This window comes from Oncorhynchus mykiss, chromosome 3, assembly GCF_013265735.2.
Source record: "Oncorhynchus mykiss isolate Arlee chromosome 3, USDA_OmykA_1.1, whole genome shotgun sequence".
NCBI lineage: Eukaryota > Metazoa > Chordata > Actinopteri > Salmoniformes > Salmonidae > Oncorhynchus > Oncorhynchus mykiss.
The window spans coordinates 68,844,811-68,864,883 of record NC_048567.1 but is presented as its reverse complement, the minus strand read 5'-3'; the positions used below and the strand labels follow the sequence as shown (position 1 = coordinate 68,864,883).

The 20,073-nt window shown below is 45.1% G+C and overlaps 2 protein-coding genes across 2 annotated transcripts; both read right to left on the bottom strand.

The window, feature by feature from the left end:
- Nucleotides 1–6,146: 6,146 nt before the first annotated feature.
- LOC110504548 (tumor necrosis factor ligand superfamily member 13B-like) lies at nt 6,147–10,112 on the bottom strand. The gene is made up of 6 exons (XM_036965140.1): nt 9,426–10,112; nt 9,151–9,232; nt 8,707–8,778; nt 8,385–8,509; nt 7,257–7,407; nt 6,147–7,174 (listed from the first exon to the last, which is right to left on the bottom strand). The coding sequence occupies exons 1-6, from the start codon at nt 9,630–9,632 to the stop codon at nt 7,062–7,064; spliced, it is 750 nt and encodes a 249-aa protein (XP_036821035.1). The 5' UTR covers nt 9,633–10,112; the 3' UTR covers nt 6,147–7,061.
- A 4,456-nt stretch (nt 10,113–14,568) lies between these two features.
- On the bottom strand, nt 14,569–18,376 carry LOC110520472 (protein ABHD13). Its single transcript, XM_021597815.2, has 2 exons — nt 17,908–18,376; nt 14,569–16,820 (listed from the first exon to the last, which is right to left on the bottom strand). The coding sequence occupies exon 2, from the start codon at nt 16,777–16,779 to the stop codon at nt 15,718–15,720; it is 1,062 nt and encodes a 353-aa protein (XP_021453490.1). The 5' UTR covers nt 16,780–16,820; nt 17,908–18,376; the 3' UTR covers nt 14,569–15,717.
- Between the last annotated feature and the right edge of the window lie 1,697 nt (nt 18,377–20,073).

Below are 20,073 nucleotides of genomic sequence, written 5' to 3'. Positions count from 1 at the left end.
AGCGTGAGACGCTACCTTTAACCCTCACTGTTTCTGGTAATCATAGTGAAACCATTTATTTTTTAATTTTTCGTTCACCTTTTACACCTGTTGTTTTGGGCCATCCCTGGCTAGTTTGTCATAATCCTTCCATTAATTGGTCTAGTAATTCTATCCTCTCCTGGAACGTCTCTTGTCATGTGAAATGTTTAATGTCTGCTATCCCTCCTGTTTCCTCTGTCTCTTCTTCACAGGAGGAGCCTGGTGATTTGACAGGGGTGCCGGAGGAATATCACGATCTGCGCACGGTGTTCAGTCGGTCCAGGGCCACCTCTCTTCCTCCACACCGGTCGTATGATTGTAGTATTGATCTCCTTCCGGGAACCACCCCCCCCCCGGGGTAGACTATACTCTCTGTCGGCTCCCGAACGTAAGGCTCTCGAAGATTATTTGTCTGTAGCTCTTGACGCCGGTACCATAGTCCCCTCCTCCTCTCCCGCCGGAGCGGGGTTTTTTTTTGTCAAGAAGAAGGACGGGTCTCTGCGCCCCTGCATAGATTATCGAGGGCTGAATGACATAACAGTGAAGAATCGTTATCCGCTTCCTCTTATGTCTTCAGCCTTCGAGATCCTGCAGGGAGCCAGGTTTTTCACTAAGTTGGACCTTCGTAACGCTTACCATCTCGTGCGCATCAGGGAGGGGGACGAGTGGAAGACGGCGTTTAACACTCCGTTAGGGCACTTTGAATACCGGGTTCTTCCTTTCGGCCTCGCTAACGCTCCAGCTGTCTTTCAGGCATTAGTCAATGATGTCCTGAGAGACATGCTGAACATCTTTGTTTTCGTTTACCTTGACGATATCCTGATTTTTTCACCGTCACTCCAGATTCATGTGCAGCACGTTCGACGTGTCCTCCAGCGCCTTTTAGAGAATTGTCTTTTTGTGAAGGCTGAGAAGTGCACTTTTCATGCCTCCTCCGTCACATTTCTCGGTTCTGTTATTTCCGCTGAAGGCATTAAGATGGATCCCGCTAAGGTCCAAGCTGTCATTGATTGGCCCGTCCCTAAGTCACGCGTCGAGCTGCAGCGCTTTCTCGGCTTCGCGAACTTCTATCGTCGTTTCATCCGTAATTTCGGTCAGGTGGCAGCTCCTCTCACAGCCCTTACTTCTGTCAAGACGTGCTTTAAGTGGTCTGTTTCCGCCCAGGGAGCTTTTGATCTCCTCAAGAATCGTTTTACATCCGCTCCTATCCTTGTTACACCTGACGTCTCTAGACAGTTCGTTGTCGAGGTTGACGCGTCAGAGGTGGGCGTGGGAGCCATTCTTTCTCAGCGCTCCCTCTCTGACGACAAGGTCCACCCATGCGCGTATTTTTCTCATCGCCTGTCGCCGTCGGAACGTAACTATGATGTGGGTAACCGCGAACTGCTCGCCATCCGGTTAGCCCTAGGCGAATGGCGACAGTGGTTGGAGGGGGCGACCGTTCCTTTTGTCGTTTGGACTGACCATAGGAACCTTGAGTACATCCGTTCTGCCAAACGACTTAATGCGCGTCAGGCGCGTTGGGCGCTGTTTTTCGCTCGTTTCGAGTTCGTGATTTCTTATCGTCCGGGCTCTAAGAACACCAAGCCTGATGCTTTGTCTCGTCTCTTCAGTTCTTCAGTAGCCTCCACTGACCCCGAGGGGATTCTCCCTGAGGGGTGTGTTGTCGGGTTGACTGTCTGGGGAATTGAGAGGCAGGTAAAGCAAGCGCTCACTCACACTCCGTCGCCGCGCGCTTGTCCTAGGAACCTTCTTTTCGTTCCCGTTCCTACTCGTCTGGCCGTTCTTCAGTGGGCTCACTCTGCCAAGTTAGCCGGCCACCCTGGCGTTCGGGGTACGCTTGCTTCCATTCGCCAGCGTTTTTGGTGGCCCACCCGGGAGCATGACACGCGTCGTTTCGTGGCTGCTTGTTCGGTCTGCGCGCAGACTAAGTCCGGTAACTCTCCTCCTGCCGGCCGTCTCAGGCCGCTTCCTATTCCCTCTCGACCGTGGTCTCACATCGCCTTAGATTTTGTCACCGGACTGCCTTCGTCAGCGGGGAAGACTGTTATTCTTACGGTTGTCGATAGGTTCTCTAAGGCGGCTCATTTCATTCCCCTTGCTAAGCTTCCTTCTGCTAAAGAGACGGCACAAATCATCATCGAGAATGTTTTCAGAATTCATGGCCTTCCGTCAGACGTCGTTTCGGACAGAGGTCCGCAATTCACGTCTCAATTTTGGAGGGAGTTTTGCCGTTTGATTGGGGCTTCCGTCAGTCTCTCTTCCGGCTTTCACCCCCAGTCTAACGGTCAAGCAGAACGGGCCAATCAGACTATTGGTCGCATCTTACGCAGTCTTTCTTTTCGCAACCCTGCGTCTTGGTCAGAACAGCTCCCCTGGGCAGAATACGCCCACAACTCGCTTCCTTCGTCTGCGACCGGGCTATCTCCTTTTCAGAGTAGCCTCGGGTACCAGCCTCCGCTGTTCTCATCTCAGTTCGCCGAGTCCAGCGTCCCCTCCGCCCAGGCTTTTGTCCAACGTTGCGAGCGCACCTGGAAGAGGGTCAGGTCTGCACTTTGCCGTTATAGGACGCAGACTGTGAGGGCTGCTAATAAGCGTAGAACTAAGAGTCCTAGATATTGTCGCGGTCAGAGAGTTTGGCTCTCCACTCAGAACCTTCCCCTTAAGACGGCTTCTCGCAAGTTGACCCCGCGGTTCATTGGTCCGTTCCGTATTTCTCGGGTCATTAATCCTGTCGCAGTTCGACTTCTTCTTCCGCGATACCTTCGTCGCGTCCACCCGGTCTTCCATGTCTCCTGCATCAAGCCCGTCCTTCGCGCCCCCGCTCGTCTTCCCCCCCCCCCCCATCCTTGTCGAGGGCGCACCCATCTACAGGGTCCGTAGAATTTTGGACATGCGTCCTCGGGGCCGTGGTCACCAGTACCTCGTAGATTGGGAGGGGTACGGTCCTGAGGAGAGGAGTTGGGTTCCCTCTCGGGACGTGCTGGACCGTGCGCTGATCGAGGATTTCCTCCGTTGCCGCCAGGTTTCCTCCTCGAGTGCGCCAGGAGGCGCTCGGTGAGTGGGGGGGTACTGTCATGTACTGTCATGTTGTGTCTTGTCTCTGTCCTTTCCCTTCACCCTGTCTCCCTCTGCTGGTCGTTGTTAGGTTACCTTTTCTCCCCCTCTTTCCCCCAGCTGTGCCTTGTCTCCTCCTAACCACCTCGTCACCCCTTTTCCCACCTGTTCCCTTTTTCCCTCTGATTAGGTCCCTATATCTCTCTCTGTTTCTGCTCCTGTCTTTGTCGGATTCTTGTTTGTTGTGTTTCATGCCTGAACCAGACTGTCGTCATGTTTGCTGTAACCTTGTCTTGTCCTGTCGGAATCTGCCGGTCCGTCTGAGCCTACCTATGTTTGGTAATTAAAGAAGCTCTGTTTAAGTTAATTCGCTTTTGGGTCCTCATTCACGCACCGTAACAGTTAGGCTCTATAGAGATGAGGCAGAGCTCACATTAAGCTTTCCTGAATATCTGGGCCTGCCAGGAGCATTTGTGGCCACATTATTATAGGACGACTTGGGAGAATGATGATCCGCAACAGACAGCGCATCTCAGTAAAAGAATAAAAAAGAGGTGAAAATATAGGCAGACTGGCCTGCTACTGTGCCTTTATGGACCTTATAAACTGTAGAACCCACAACTGATCCAAATTACAGAGCTTTTGCACCGTTATTCAAATTGCATTTTCACTGCAGCCTGGAGTAGAATGTTGTACTCACTTGAAAACAATAACACAATTATTCATTGCATTGAGGTGTTGTAGGCTAGTCTATGTAAGATAAATGTATTGTACCTAAAAATATCAATATGGGAGCTGCATGTCTGGCGTTTTCACTGACCTTTCTTGCACAATGATGCACCTGGGCTGCAATTGGCCTACGCCGGTCGCTAATTCAACCATGCTTACTTCAAGTTTAGAAAACTGTCCACTAGACTAATTTACCAATCTAAAAACATTTAGCTGACAGGGGCTAATTGAGTGACTGTTGATGCACAACCAAATTTCGAAAAAGCACCTTGTGTATTCTACTATTCTAACCCTCAACAGTAAGTTGAGACCCCGACTGAGTTCCAAAAAATGTCAATAATTGTATTTATTATTGTTCTGAGCACCCATCCCTGATTTAGAGGTTATAACCTTGCCCCAGTCCTTTTCTATACTGATCTGATAGCTATTTCCAAGGGTCATCTCTTCATCTGTGTCCTGCCATTGTGGTTGAGGAAATGTTTGGAATCTATATTCATGGTTATTGCCGAGTTCAAGACAACTTAGAACTCTGAAACGCAGAAAGTTACGACTTGGAAAATTGTAGAAAAATGAGGTCTGAGTTTCCCATTTGAAAGAATCAGAATCAACCAATATGAAGCTCTACGCACAATAGAGCTTGCCAGTTTATAGTCCCCCCAAAAATTCAGCCATTCCTATGGGGAAAATGAATGGGGAAAGAATGGGGCTTGGGGATGAACGCTGAAAATAAGGTCTGAGGTCAACCCAGGATTAGGAGATCTTATACTTCTTGTTCTATGAGATAATATCAGTCAGCAAACATGTTTATTATGAAGCCTTTTTGTTCTTATTTTGATTACATAAATGCTTCAAAATTAATGTCTGTGTTCACCACAACTTATTTTCAGCGTTTATCCCCAGAAAACATTAATTTCCCCATAGGCTTTGGCCAATGAGTAGTGGCGGAGCAAGCCTCTGTTAGTGCCTACAAAATGACGCCATTACTATTGCTCTCTCTATAATGACTCTGTTTCTCCTTGCACCTCATCACAATATAGTGGACTAACATCTTTGGCAGAAACACATGCAGGTAAATGGCCAGTCATGTCCATTCTAGTGTGTGCATGTGTACATTAGTTTTACTCCAACTAACCACAGTACATACAGCACTACTTTTGGGAGTGTCATGTTAGTGACTTTCAGTAAAAAAGACGGATACAGACCTGCATTCTGGCTGCCTCCATGTGTCAAGAAGAGAAGCACCATGGAAGCACCAGTGTACCATACCGTACTTCACTGTAGTTTCCTGTGGGAAGGCTTCCCTCTGTTGGATACAAGTGGTAGGCTACAACTAACCCCCTCTCAGGAATGGATGACATCACTATCAGCACCATCAGCCATAGTGATTGGGTGCATTTGAGCGAATCATTGTCACCAGCTTTTAAAGTGTCCCTCATTATGAGGATAACAATTGTCCCACAAGACCCTACTGTACATGTCGACTGCATGAACATGACAAAAATCAGGTGATCAAAGGTCATGAAGTTTTGACTGCAGTCTACTGCAAGTTTCTGCAGTCGCTCACAGGAACTATCGCCTGCAGCCATCATCCTGCAGCCATCATCCTGCAGCCCTCATCCTGCAGCCATCATCCTGCAGACATCATCCTGCAGCCATCATCCTGCAGACATCATCCTGCAGCCATCATCCTGCAGACATCATCCTGCAGCCATCATCCTGCAGCCATCATCCTGCACCTGAACATGACTAAAAACGTGACTGAAACAGGAACCAACTTTGCTGCAACTCATGTATACAGTGGATAGTTACACATGAATGTCACCAATTCACTGTACACTGAACAAAACATATAAGCACAACATGTAAAGTGTTGGTCCCATGTTTCATGAGCTGAAATAAAAGATCCCAGAAATGTTCCAAACGCACAAAATGATTGTTTCTCTCAAATGTTCTTCACAAATTTGTTTACATTCCTTTTAGTAAGCATTTCTCCTTTGCCAAGATAATTCATCCACCTGACCGGACTAAAAATTGCAGACCATGTGTAATCACACCAGCCGAGGACCTCCACATCCTGCTTCTTCACCTGCGGGATCGTCTGACACCAGCCACCCGGACAGCTGATAAAACTGAGGAGTATTTCTGTCTGTAATAAAGCCTTTTATTGGGGAAAAATTCATTCTGATTGGCTAGGCCTGGCTCCCAAGTGTGTGGGCCTATGCCCTCCCAGGCTCACCCATGGCTGCACCCTTGCCCAGTCATGTGAAATCCATAGATTAGGGCATAATGAATTCATTTCAATTGATTGATTTCCTTATATGAACTGTCACTCAGTAAAATCTTGAACTTGTTGCATGTTGCATTTCTATTTTTGTTCAGTATAGATGGTACAATGATTCCCAACACTATTCAGTGCTTGTTTTCTCACATAAACTGAAATTGAGGTAACAGTGTAGACTTTTTGCAACCAGAAATTGAGAGCAATTTCCACTAGATAACACAGCCACAGAACAGCCGCTCCGGCATCACAGCCAATCACAACATTGGCAGATAAGTAATACTGTGAAACACTATCATTCCACTATAACTGGAGATATATTATGGATCTTTTCTGAAATTACAATGCAAAAATTCCTAAATAAATTGTATGTGAGGCACCTTTTAAGGGCCAAAGGAGTTTGGTCTGCTTTGTGCTTTCATTTTTGCCATGGAAAAAATATTGCAATACTGGTATTGTCACTGTCCTAAACAACATGTGTATTGACAATGTATATGACCATAACAACATGTGTATTGACAATGTATATGACCATAACAACATGTGTATTGACAATGTATATGACCATAACAACATGTGTATTGACAATGTATATGACCATAACAACATGTGTATTGACAATGTATATGACCATAACAACATGTGTAAAGGAGTCTACATGAATGAACGTTAAGCCACCTGCCAACATGAGCCTCAAACATTTCAGATCACGCATTGTGATGACACTGGTTGTGTTAGTAAGGCATCAGGCATCAGCCAGTCATAGGCCATGAATCTGTCCGTCCATCCCTCAGTCACACTGTGAAGCAGTTGACATCATAGTAGAAAAGATGATGTCGCTACCAGACCCAGAAGCCATTAGTTATTTTACATTTAAAACCATTATCTCTTCTCCACCACAGCCAGTATCTACCAGCTCACCATTTCCAGTCCCCCCAGTTTGTATCCCTTAGTCCCCCAGGTTCAGCCCCCCTGGTCAGACCAGTCTATAGGCCCCCAGGAAAGAAGAATCTCCATCCAGAGAAATATTGGCTGTAGAGTGAGGTATCAGCAGCTCCACCATGTCCCCGACCTCCAGCTTCACTATACCTACAGAGAAGAGAGTTAACACACTCATATCCGTACAGGCACACATGTAAACACACACAAACATGCACAAGTACACACTCACCCCCTGTGTAGCAGGTGTTGTATAGGTAAACAGGGTTCATGTCCTGGATACAGCGGAACAGTGTGACATGCTGAGCTTCATCTCCCACAACGTTCCTCTTCTTCCTGGTCACCACATGACCCATGGCAAACATCGTGTCCATGTAGTACACCTGTATAAGGAGGGAGGGAGGGAGGGAGGGAGGGAGGGAGGGAGGGAGGGAGGGAGGGAGGGAGGGAGGGAGAGGGAGGGAGGGAGGGAGGGAGGGAGACAGACAGCCACAGCCACAGCCACAGCCAGCCAGCGAGGGAGGGAGGGAGGGAGGGGGAGACAGAGAGACCGAGAGAGACAGACAGAGACCGAGAGAGACAGACAGACAGACAGACAGACAGACAGACAGACAGCCACAGCCAGCCAGGGAGGGAGGGAGGGAGGGAGGGAGAGACAGAGAGACAGAGAGACAGAGAGACCGAGAGACCGAGAGAGAGAGAGACAGACAGACAGACAGACAGACAGACAGACAGACAGACAGACAGACAGACAGACAGACAGACAGACAGACAGACAGAGCGAGACAGACAGAGAGACAGAGAGAGCGAGACAGAGAGACAGACAGACAGATAGTGCGAGACCGATAGAGACAGACAGACAGAGACAGAGTGAGACAGACAGAGAGAGAGACGTACAGACAGACAGAGAAAGAGAGACGGACAGAGAAGGAAAGAGATGGACAGAGAGAGAGAAAGAGAGAGAGAGAGAGAGAGAGAGAGAGAGAGAGAGAGAGAGTAGTTGGAGCCATGACGTATCCAGAACATGTGCAGGAGAAGAAGATGAATGTTGTTGGGCTTGTGAGATATTGTAGTACACCTGAAGAGAGAATGGGAGAGTTGGGGCTTGTGAGATATTGTAGTACACCTGAAGAGAGAATGGGAGAGTTGGGGCTTGTGAGATATTGTAGTACACCTGAAGAGAGAATGGGAGAGTTGGGGCTTGTGAGATATTGTAGTACACCTGAAGAGAGAATGGGAGAGTTGGGGCTTGTGAGCTGTTGTGTCTATGTAATAGCTTACAGCTACTGTACCTTCACCCCATGTGATCTAGCACTAACCTATATGATACACCAAGTTCTCTCAGACGACCAGTGCTCACCTGGCTGTAGACAAAATAGTATCCCTCCTCTCTGACAAGAATGCTGTCACTCTCTGCCTCCAGGGCGGAGCCTCTCCTAAGCACCTCCTGCCAGGGGATCCCTGTGTGAGGCTCCAACGCAAACTCTGCACAACACCAGAAACACAAACCACAAATGAATCAATCAAAACACCACCAACCTCGACAAACAAACCACGCGTGAGTCAATCCAAACACGATGAACTAGCTAGCATAGCCCAAGTCCCAGTTTGTCTGTCCTTAAGTCAACTTAAGTATTTCTGCTAAAATTGTGTGTCTGACTGTAATTCCTGGTTTACAGTACCTTTCTGGAATGTTTCCCTGTTGCTATGTGCCAGCATCTGTAGACAAGGTTGAGACACTAGAGAGTAGGACAGAGGGAGAGTTTAGCATTGATTCAAACTACACTACCCAATAATCCCCTCCATGTAGCCTAACTCTCACACATAATCAAACAGATTTATATTGTGTACTGAGTGTATGATGTACAATTCAAATTAATATGTTTTTGTTTAACTGATTGAACAAACTTTTATTTTTGTTGTACTTATAATTGTGGTTATTTCTAGAAAGAGCAAAAACAAAAAACGATGCCGCTTGCCAGAAATAAGTGTACTTGTTTGAAGTGTTAAAGAAACAGCCCCAGAATACAATCTAAAAACAGAACAGAATTGACAACGTGCTATATCACCCTTCAACATGTCAAACAGATACAAATAGTCCCAGAGAATAGTATTGGAAGTCTTGCCTGTGTTCTCAGGTCCTGTGCTCACACTCCTCTCCCTGATGAAGGGCAGCCTAGTCTGGGACTCAGGGTGGTGTGGAGAGGACTGGGGGTCAGGGGGATGTGGAGGGGGCTAGGGGTCAGGGGGGTGTGGAGGGGCTGATCTGCTCCTGGTTCTGTAGCTGCTGCTCATCTGTTGCAGTGTCTGGGTAACGCATCAAAAACAACTCCATCTCATATCATACATATTTTACAGAGCACAGCATTACAGAATAGCAGTGAATATGTAAACATCTTACCTCCTCTCTCCTGTGAAATACTCCTGCCCGGAGCCCCTCCACCTCGGCCCTGAGGGCCAGCAGATGGAACAGAGATAAAGCCGAGAGAGACGATGAGGTGACCGCCGCCAGGATCAGCAGCAGGACCGGCCAGGAGAGCCTCCGACCCCCAGACTCCTGCCCAGGCACATGGGCAACAGCCTCAGGACTTGGACCTGCAGACACCATCACAGGAACCAGACAGCCTCCTCCGTGGTCACACTGGCTGCATGATCTGCCTTCCAAAGGGCTCTCCTCTTGGGATAGTAATGCTGGATCTTCAGTCTTTAGTCAATGTTTTTGGTATGTTCTGGGAAATTCTAGGCTGCCTCCCGCTCTCTTAACTGTCCCTTGTCTCTCCAGACACCCTGTCGTCTTTCCTTCTTAGCTTTTTCTGGACTTACTTTCTATGTACGACTACTGTGTTAGTCCTTCCCTTACTTTCTGCTCAGGACTCTGTTAGTTCTTCCCTTACTTCCTCTTCTGTTTCTCCCAGGTATTTCTTTCTCTCCTGTCTGAACACGATGGTTGAATGGTGTATTAGGCTGGGTAGAGCTGCAGCCTCCCTCCCTCTCCTCTGTTCCGCTCAGTTAACCACACTCAGAACTTCCTGCACTGATGACGGCCAAGTCAAACCACCCTCTCTTTTTACCCATCTACGCTCTGTCCATCCTCCGTGCTCTAAACGGCAAACTCTGCTTTCTCTTCAACCACTTTAGTCTGAAAGGGCACAGCAGAGGAGTCACAGCTGATGCAAATACGACAAGCTATAAAACACATGTCAAATCATAATTAGTGTTGTGGAAGAGTAATGGAGTGTAGAAATATGATGACTCATATTTTGGTCGGAATAGACAGGATGGCCAACTAGAAAAGGAAGTGCAAAAATCACCCCTTGCCTCTTTACATCAGCATAGCAAAACATCATCACTGTTCCAGAAAATAACAAGTGAAGTAGAGAATGTTTTTCTCTATTTGTAGACAACATACTTCTGGGAATGTGGAACCAGACTCTTCACAGACTAATGCTAAACATCACAGAAGAGAGAGATTATAAAAACTTTGGGTTTATTCAGTTATTGCATGTTACTGTACAAAGAACAGAAAATGAGATTGTGTGTTTTTTTCTATTCAGTCTTCTTCTCTAACACATCAACACTAGAGTAGTAAAATGACTGCAGTGGTTGTTTTCCTAAACAGAATGGATGCACAATTTAAGTTCAGTTCATGAGGGTACAGAGCTCTCAACTACAATACCCATAAGCCTCCAGCTCAGAGAACACCCATCATCATCATCGCATGTTTAGTCCTTCAATAAATCAGTGTATAAGCATGTTAACATTCTCTCCTGCATATCAACGCCAGCTTTCATTCCATTTCTCTGTAAGGTCTACTACACCTGTTGTATTTGGCGCATGTGACAAATACAATTTGATTTGATTTCTGAGACTTATAAACAATTGAATATCCTTAGAAAGAATATTTTACACAATGTTAATGCAACATTATGTAGAATAGCAATTGCTTTGAGTTCAATATAACATTTATTTCACAATAGGATCTGGTCGGACCAGGTCGGTGGCCAGACTCTAGCAGCAACATGTCCCACATGTATCACTCCAACAGCTCTGCTGGGAGTGAGGGCCAATTCAGTCAAGTCAGAAATTGAATTGCAAAATTCCAGAAACGATGGATAGAGGGACTATTCTTTGCAAATTTTGACGGCGAGGAAATAGAACACATTTTCAGTGCGGCCCTCCGGACCTGGTTGAAGACCAACACACGCCTCACAAGTCCTCAACTGGCAGTTTCATTGAATAGTACCAGCAAAACACCAGTCTCAACGTCAACAGTGAAAAGGCGACTCCGGGATGCTGGAATTCTAGGCAGAGTTGCAAAGAAAAAGCCATATCTCAGACTGGTCAATAAAAATAAAAGATTAAGATGGACAGAAGAACACAGACACTGGACAGAGGAACTCTGCCCAGAAGGCCAGCATCCCGGAGTCGCCTCTTCACTGTTGAAGTTGAGACTGGTGTTTGCGGGTACTTTTTAATGAAGCTGCCAGTTGAGGACTTGTGAGGCGTGTTTCTCAAACTAGACACTCTAATGTACTTGTCCTCTTGCTCAGTTGTGCACCAGGGCCTCCCACTCCTCTTTCTATTCTGGTAAGAGCCTGTTCGCGCTGTTCTGTGAAGGGAGTAGGACACAGCTTTGTACGAGATCTTCAGTTTCTTAGCAATTTCTCACATGGAATAGCCTTCTTTTCTCAGAACAAGAATAGACTGACGAGTTTCAGAAGAAAGTTATTTGTATCTGGACATTTTGAGCCTGTAATCAACCCCACAAATGCTGATGCTCCAGATACTCAACTAGTTTAAAGAAGGCCAGTTTTATTGCTTCTTTAATCAGAACAACAGTTTTCAGCTGTGCTAACATAATTGCAAAAGGGTTTTCTAATGATCAATTAGCTTTATTAAATTATACATTTGGAATAACTAACAGAACATGCCATTGGAATGACGGTTGCTGATAATGAGACTCTGTACGCCTATGTAGATATTCCATAAAAATTCTGCTGTTTCCAGCTACAATAGTCATTCACAACGTTAACAATGTCTACACTGTATTTCTGATCAATTTGATGTTATTTAAATAGACAAAAAATGTGCTTTTCTTTCAAAAACAAGGACATCTCTAAGTGACCCCAAACTTTTGAACGGTAGTGTAGATAGTGAATAATCAGCTCACTGTGATAAAAACAGTTTAGTCTGAAGTTAGATTCTAGAGCCAACATGTCTGCTGATTCTGAGTGTCTCTGTTTGTTGTGTCAGAATGGCTTTGATACAGTACAACTGCACTGTAGTATGCTGCAGAGAGACCGAGTCGGAACAGAGAATTTACAGACATTTTCCATGGGAAGTTAAGCCCTGGAATTTGGAGAACTTTGCTTAAATTCATCAAAAAAGTTAGCTATTAACAGTGAAACTTTTTTTTGTGGGATACACATAAGGCAATTCTAGGTCTTGTGGCATCTTTACAAGAAAATGGCACGGGCACTATCTGATGTGTGGAGACATTTCACTGCAACTAATGTAGAAGGAAAAGCTGTGTACATTTGCACACTCTGACAAAAGTCCCTCTCTCTATTTGAGGTGAAAATGATGAATCAGACACCTTATCGATAGCAACAGCTCATGGTCCTCCTGGAATCAGAAGTTTGTTTGACTCAATGGAGGAACGTAGTCAGAGAAATGCTGATGAATGTCTTGCTCGAGCTGTGTATGCAACTGGTTCACCTCTGATGCTCACAGGCAATGTGTATTGGAAGAGATTTCTGAATGTTCTTCGCCCAGCATACACCCCTCCAACCAGACATACTTTATCTACTAATTTGCTGGATGCAGAGTTCAACAGAGTTCAAGTGAAGGTCAAGCAAAACATAGAGAAAGCAGACTGTTTTGCAATCATCTCTGATGGATGGTCGAATGTTTGTGGGCATGGAATAATTAACTACATCATCTCCACCCCTCAACCAGTATTCTAAAATAGCACAGATACAATGACAACAGACACACCGGTCTCTACATTGTAGATGAGCTGAAGACAGTCATCAATGACCTTGGACCCCAGAAGGTATTTGCACTGGTGACAGACAATGCTGTGAACATGAAGGCTGCTTGGTCTAAAGTAGAGGAGTTGTACCCTCACATCACACCCATTGGCTGTGCTGCTCATGCATTGAATCTGCTCCTCAAGGACATTGTGGCACTGAACAATGGATACACTACAATAAAACCAAGGAAATGGTTAAGTATGTGAAGGGTCATCAGGTTATAGCAGCAAACTACCTCACCAAGCAAAGTGAGAAGAATAAGAGCACCACATTGAAGCTGCCCAGCAACACCAGTTGGGGTGGTGTTGTCATCATGTTAGACAGTCTTTGGGATGGAGATACACTATGGCAGCAGTGCCAACATATCTCATCAGCCACCTGGTGGGAGGGACTTTGTGGATCTGAGGTTCTTTCCCATTGCCTCCAAATCCCACCAACATCAGCCGCCTCAGAGCGCAACTGGTCCTTGTTTGGGAACAAAACCAAAGCACGCAACAGGCTGACCAATACAAGGGTTGAAAAATTGGTGGCCATTCGGGCAAATTTGAGGCTTTTTGAGCCTGACAATGAGCCATCCTCAACAAGGTTGGAATGTGACAGTGAAGATGAGGCCTCAGAGTCTGATGTTAAAGAGGTGGACATTGAGGAGGTCCAGGGAGAAGACATGGAAGCCTGAGAGGAAGACAACCAAAGATTTAGTTTCTAGACTATCATTTTACAGATGTATGTTGAAAACATTTTTCTGAGATAAGATGGATCATTGGGGATCATTCAATATTTCCTTTCTTTTGTTGTTCAGTGAAATCATCCCATGTGAAGAGTCAACTTTTCATTGAAATTAAATTCGTAACAATTTTTTAAATGATTTCTATTGGAAGGATGTAATAATTTGCAATTATGTCTACTTATGTTTATCTCCATATGATGTTTATGTTTGTCTCCATATGATATGGTAAATACATCCAATGCAAAAAACATTTACATTTAAAAATGGTATGAATATTAATTTGCATATATTGCCATTAATTCCCACAGCACGTTTCCACCTCTGAATATTACCCAAAATGTGCCACCCCAATTAGCGCACAATGTAGCAATAGATTTTGTAACAAAAAAATAAAATTGAGCATTTCTTATTGGACAGGTATACCCTCCCTGTTATAACCTGTTAATGATCACGACCCAGCAGGGTTAGAGTTTATGTTTGTCCACCTCAGCTCCAGTCCCTGGAAGACATGCAGGAAAGGTTAATTAGCTCATTAAAAGCACTCCAAGCAGGTAAAGCCATGGGGTGAAATGAGACACTAGCCTACTTGACGGAACAATCATTACGTTGAGAAGAATAGAATAACACAAATAATAATACAACTTAGTAACCCAAGTCTCATGGTACAAACACAGAGATGAAAATGTAACCCTCACATACATAACACACACTCTATCCCACAAAGTGTCCTTCACTTTCACAGGACGCTAACAGAGCTAGGTTTTTCCCAGGCCATGGTATTTGGGTGAGGGTGTTCTGGTTTTTAATAGTGTGCAGAATTCAGAACAATGCAGATAAAAATGTATTGTACAGACAGACAAGCCTTACATGTCAAATCTAATGGTCACATCCGTCTGAAAGCCCTGGTGTTGGCAACCAAGATAACGGGTCAACTATGCAAAGAGTTGACAACAGCTCCAGCCACATAGGCGTTTACATTTATTGTCAGAGAATATACAGTGTAGAATGGGATTTATGCAACATTGGAATATCATCTGGCCATTTACAACAACAAAATAGTTTGGGAGTGAAACATTCAGGTTGTGCATGCTCCTTTTCAGAGTGCCACATACATAGTGCCTTATGGGCTGTATCATATTGTGTCTCTCTCGGCTGATATGAACAGGATTTTCTGTCAAAAGTAGAATATGAATCTATAAGGACGCTATGATGCCTATAAAATCCTCACGCATGTAACTTTAAACAGCATGTCATGAAATAACAAATTACACAATTAAAATAAACTTTTTAATTGAATTACTGAAACACTATCATATTAGTCAAAAATGTCTTATTGATTTACTGAAATGCTATTATGTTAGCTAAACATTGTCATGGAGTTCTGGCAGTTCAGGTGCAGCTTTGCCTCCTGTAGTTGATTTTCTTTTTAAAGTGTTTTTAAAAGTGTGGTTGTGTTTGACAGGATGATCAAAGTTGTGTATGGTTTGTAAATTATTCAAAAAAGGCCATAACAAGTACATGTCCACCCACTGCAGTCATTCATCACACACAAATAGACTTATGAAGACATGTCCATGTTAATCACCCCTCCATCAACCCCAAACACCCCCCATACCTAAAGTACTCCCCAATTGTTTGATATGGTACAGTTACTATGGAAAAAGACCATGATGAAAACAAAACAAAAGTGTAGAAATGAACATTCTCTCCAACCTGACCCTAGTAGCTCAGCCTAGTTACTGCTACCCTACCATAGACACTTCAAGTAGATCAGAAACAACTAGACAGGTATAACCAATATGGCAGTGGTTGGCTTCACATTTCCTTAGCCATATTGCTGCTTATTACACCTATTCAATGGTTTTGGATCTACACACATACGTAGGGAGTATGGACTGTAGGGTTTTCTCTAGACTCTTCTTCTCTCTAGACTAGATGATTGTGACACTGGCTGTGGACTGGACGCTCTCCTCGCGGGTGTGGCTATTCATCAGGTCCTTGACAAACTGTTCCAGTGCGGCGAAGTAGCCCTGGCACTGCCATGTGTCGTTGTGTGTGCCCTCAGAGAAGATGGCCAGACGTTTAGTCCGTGCCGGCGACAGCTCGTAAAGTTGCTTCATCATGACGGGCGGGATGAGCTGGTCTGACAGGCCCGACACGAACAGCGAGGGCATCCGGCACAGCGCCACCTGTCTGTAGGACAGGAACTGGTTCCGGTAGAACCACAGGGGCAGCAGCCTCATGGGCAGGAAGGAGAAGAGTGTGGCGGCCATGTGGGGGATGCTGAGGAAGGTGTTCTCCACCACGATGGCCGCCACACGGTGAGGGTTGGCCGAGGCCAGGCGAACCGCCACTGCACCCCCCAGAGAGCGGCCAAACACCATCACCTTGGTCTTGTCCAGGTCAGGCCGGGTCATCACGTAGTCCAGCGTGGCCTGGGCGTCCAGGTACAGGCCGTCCTCACTGGGCTCGCCCTCGCTCTTCCCATACCCCCGGTAGTCCACCAGCACCACGTTGGCCTTCAGGTTCACCAGCATCAGCAGAGCGTTGGGCACCCGGTGCCCGATGTTGCCTGCGTTGCCGTGGAAATAAAGGATCGTGGGCGGGGCCGTGGAGGCAGGGTTAGATGCGTTGACGGGGGCGACCCCGGGGTTATCAAGGCTGTCTCCGCCGGTGTAGCGGAGCAGGATAAGGTTGAGGCGCACGCCGTCCTTGGTGCGGATGTAGACGTTCTCATGGGGGATGCCTGTTGGCATGGCCACATAGAGCCGGGAGGAGGAGGGCTGGTCGGGGAAGTAGAGCAGCACGTCCTGGAACTTGTAGAGGATGGCGGCCACCGAGGCCAGGATGAGAGCCAGGAGAAAGAAGCCTCCGTAGAGGTGGAAGGTGAGGATGAGGGCTAGGAGGGAGATGCGACAGGCACCCCAGGACCAGGAGGCCAAGGCCAGGGCACAGCGCTCCACCGAGCCCCAAAGCCTCCACGGCTTCTCCATGGCACAGAGACACACAGGATCACACCACCATTATACACATTCTTTGCAAAGAGAGAGAGAGGGGATTGGGGGAGGAGGGGAGAAGGAGAGAGCGAGAAAGAGAGAGAAGATTGGGGGAGAAGAGGAGAGATAATCATGACTCATGCACTAGAGACAAGACCACTCAAGAGATTGTTCATCTCCTCTCACAATTTACAGCTCAGCAAGCCTTCTACAGATGGTAATAACAATACTCTAAAATAAACCATTTACACTTTAGAGATGAAACAGAAACCAGTGGATCAACACGCACATCCGCACACTCACAGACACACACACACTATCAATCAGCCAATGTGCTGCCTGGCCTCAATGTTAAAGCAAGCGTGTCTCTGATATAGCTACAGTCTCAGTGGCGGTTAACTGGTGAAATTAGGCCGACTGTTTTCACCCTAGGGCCATTGGACTATACAAGAGCCGGTTGCGCTTAATCTGCCCGACCATCTAACAGATTAGAACCAAACACGCCTCAATTACACAATACCTGGTTGGGTTGCCACTGTGAATTGGTTGGCAAATATGAGACAGGTATTTGACTATACAACATGTGGGATGGTTGGTTCTAACGCACATGACAACAACTCATTGGAATAGAACGGTCATTTATTTCCAGACAATTCCATCCATGTCACATCAGAGATGGTGTTTTAGACCTGAAAACAACGGGGGCGTGGCAACCTGCCAAATGGGTCAAATTAGGAATGCAAATGTCAAGAAAAACATTGATTGACATAAATAACTGCTAACGTTATCTAACTTGCGTGCTGTCACGTCTTGTCAACAACAAAAAACGTTACTATTTGAACAGTCAGCTATTTGCTAGCTGTATAACTGGAAAAGGGGTTACACGACCAGGCAGTGCTTGCAGAAACATTATCTAGACTAGCTATGTAAAAGTCGACAAGACGTTGCTTGCAAAAGTAGTTACGTGTCCCGAAATGCTAAAGTTTACAGCTCCTCTCTGTGTGAACATCGATTGGTAATTCACAGTAGAAAATGCCAGTTAACCACATTAGCCACCTAGCTAACGTTAGCGTCAACTTGGCACATATACTGTATCTATTTAACTAGCTAACGTTAAATACTTACCTCTCTCCCATCATTTAGCGATTTAACTGCATGCAGCGAGATAAAACAATTGCAGTCAACGGAGTCGCTGTCATTTGGTCCAGAAGCTCACACAAAATGTATTTTCAGATATGAGCAGCTTGACAGAATAAACCCAGCGGAAAAGCTAACGTAGTTAGCTATCGACTTCCTGTGAGTATTTTTTGGTTTGTTTTCATTAGTTATCACAGCCACAAAGTGTACGGTCAAAAAATTCTGAAAACAAAAATGTGCTTTAAGGTTACGGTTAGACATAAGGTTAGCAGTGTAGTTAAGGTAAGGGTTGAGTTTAGGGTTAGGTCTGAAATCATAAACGGGGTATATAACTTTGTGGCTGTGGTGACTAGTGACACCATTTTTTTCCCTTCCGTGTCACTTTTAGAAATTCCGTGTAGAACGTGGCAAAAAAAGAAAGAGGTTCCACATTAATTTCCATCTTCCAATAAAACGATGTTCAACCGGTCTCCACTAGATGGTGATCTGCGAATATGGCTTTTTATGGCCAATGCCCACTGTGGGATGCCAAACTGGAGTATCCCACACTAATCCATGGTACATTGTAACAGGTATAATGATAATAACTAATTAGGTGCTGTATATATTTAAACCCCTAAATTATGTTAGCGATAAACTCAGTTCATCAGTGATTGTCTTTCGTAAAACTTTGTAGCAATTTTGTTCTATCATCTGCAAGGTTGATAAACAATTCAATTAGTGACTGATAGAGTTAAAGCAAAATCATGGGAGAGGAAATACAATGAGTGTTTAAGCAGACATGCCCTCAGGGATTGACATAAATAAACAGTGTTTTTGTTTGTTCAGGATTTTATTTGGTGCCACAGACAGCAGGAGCCAACAGAAACAGTAATCCCCCTGTGGACGTTGAGAATATCTTAAACAGAGTGTGTTTGCACTAAAAGGTTGTTTGAATATCTCATAATAGAACAGCATAAATTATGAGCACTTTATTTCCCACTCCTCAACAACAACACTGACAAAGGTCCACTGAGGGAATACCACAGGTGGGCGGTTTTTGGATTTGTTTGCGGGCATGTGCACGCGCGAGTGTGTGTAATGCCAGATGGCATTAGACTGTAGAAACAAAACAAACATGTAGCCACACAGTTATGTCAGTACACAAACAGAGGTGTCATACACAGGGGATCAAATTATATCTAACTTTATTTTTCCAAACATGATGATGAATGAGAAATAGCACAGTGTTGTTTACTGTTGACATGAATTGCTTAATCTCCCAGTGACCTTGTAATGAAAGGCAGAGCTACAGAAGAACAAACTACATCCCCACAGCACACACATCACATTATGGCCACCTGATATTCTTCTGATCAACAAGAACACGAGCAAGAGTGACTCTGATTTTTTTAAACCAGAGGTTTAGAGAGAAGAAAAGGTCAATCAAAATAAATTAGTAGGCTATCGCAAGTTCTACACGTGAACTTAATGCACGTGACAATAGAAGGCATTCAAATAAAACAACCATGCAGCCTTGTAATAGAAACATACAGTTGAAGTCGGAAGTTTACCTACACCTTAGCCAAATACATTTAAACTCAGTTTTTCACAATTCCTGACATTTAATCCTAGTAAGAAATCCCTGTTGTAGTTCAGTTAGGATCACCACTTTATCTTAAGAATGTGAAATGTCAGAATAATAGTAGATAACATTTTTTATTTCAGCTTTTATTTCTTTCATCACATTCCCAGTGGGTCAGAAGTTTATATACACTCAATTAGTATTTGGTAGCAGTGCCTTTAAATTGTTTAATTTGGGTCAAACATTTTAGGTAGCCTTCCACAAGCTTCCCAGAATAAGTTGGGTAAATTTTGGCCCATTCCTCCTGGCAGAGTTGGTGTAACTGAGACAGGTTTGTAGGCCTCCTTGCTCACACACGCTTTTTCAGTTCTGCCCACAAATTTTCTATCGGATTAAGGTCAGGGCTTTGTGATGGCCACTCCAATACCTTGACTTTGCTGTCCTTAAGTCATTTTGCCACAACTTTGGAAGTATGCTTGGGGTCAATGTTAATTTGGAAGACCCATATGGGACCAAGCTTTAACTTGACTGATGTCTTGAGATGTTGCTTCAATATATCCACATCATGTTCCTGCCTCATGATGCCATCT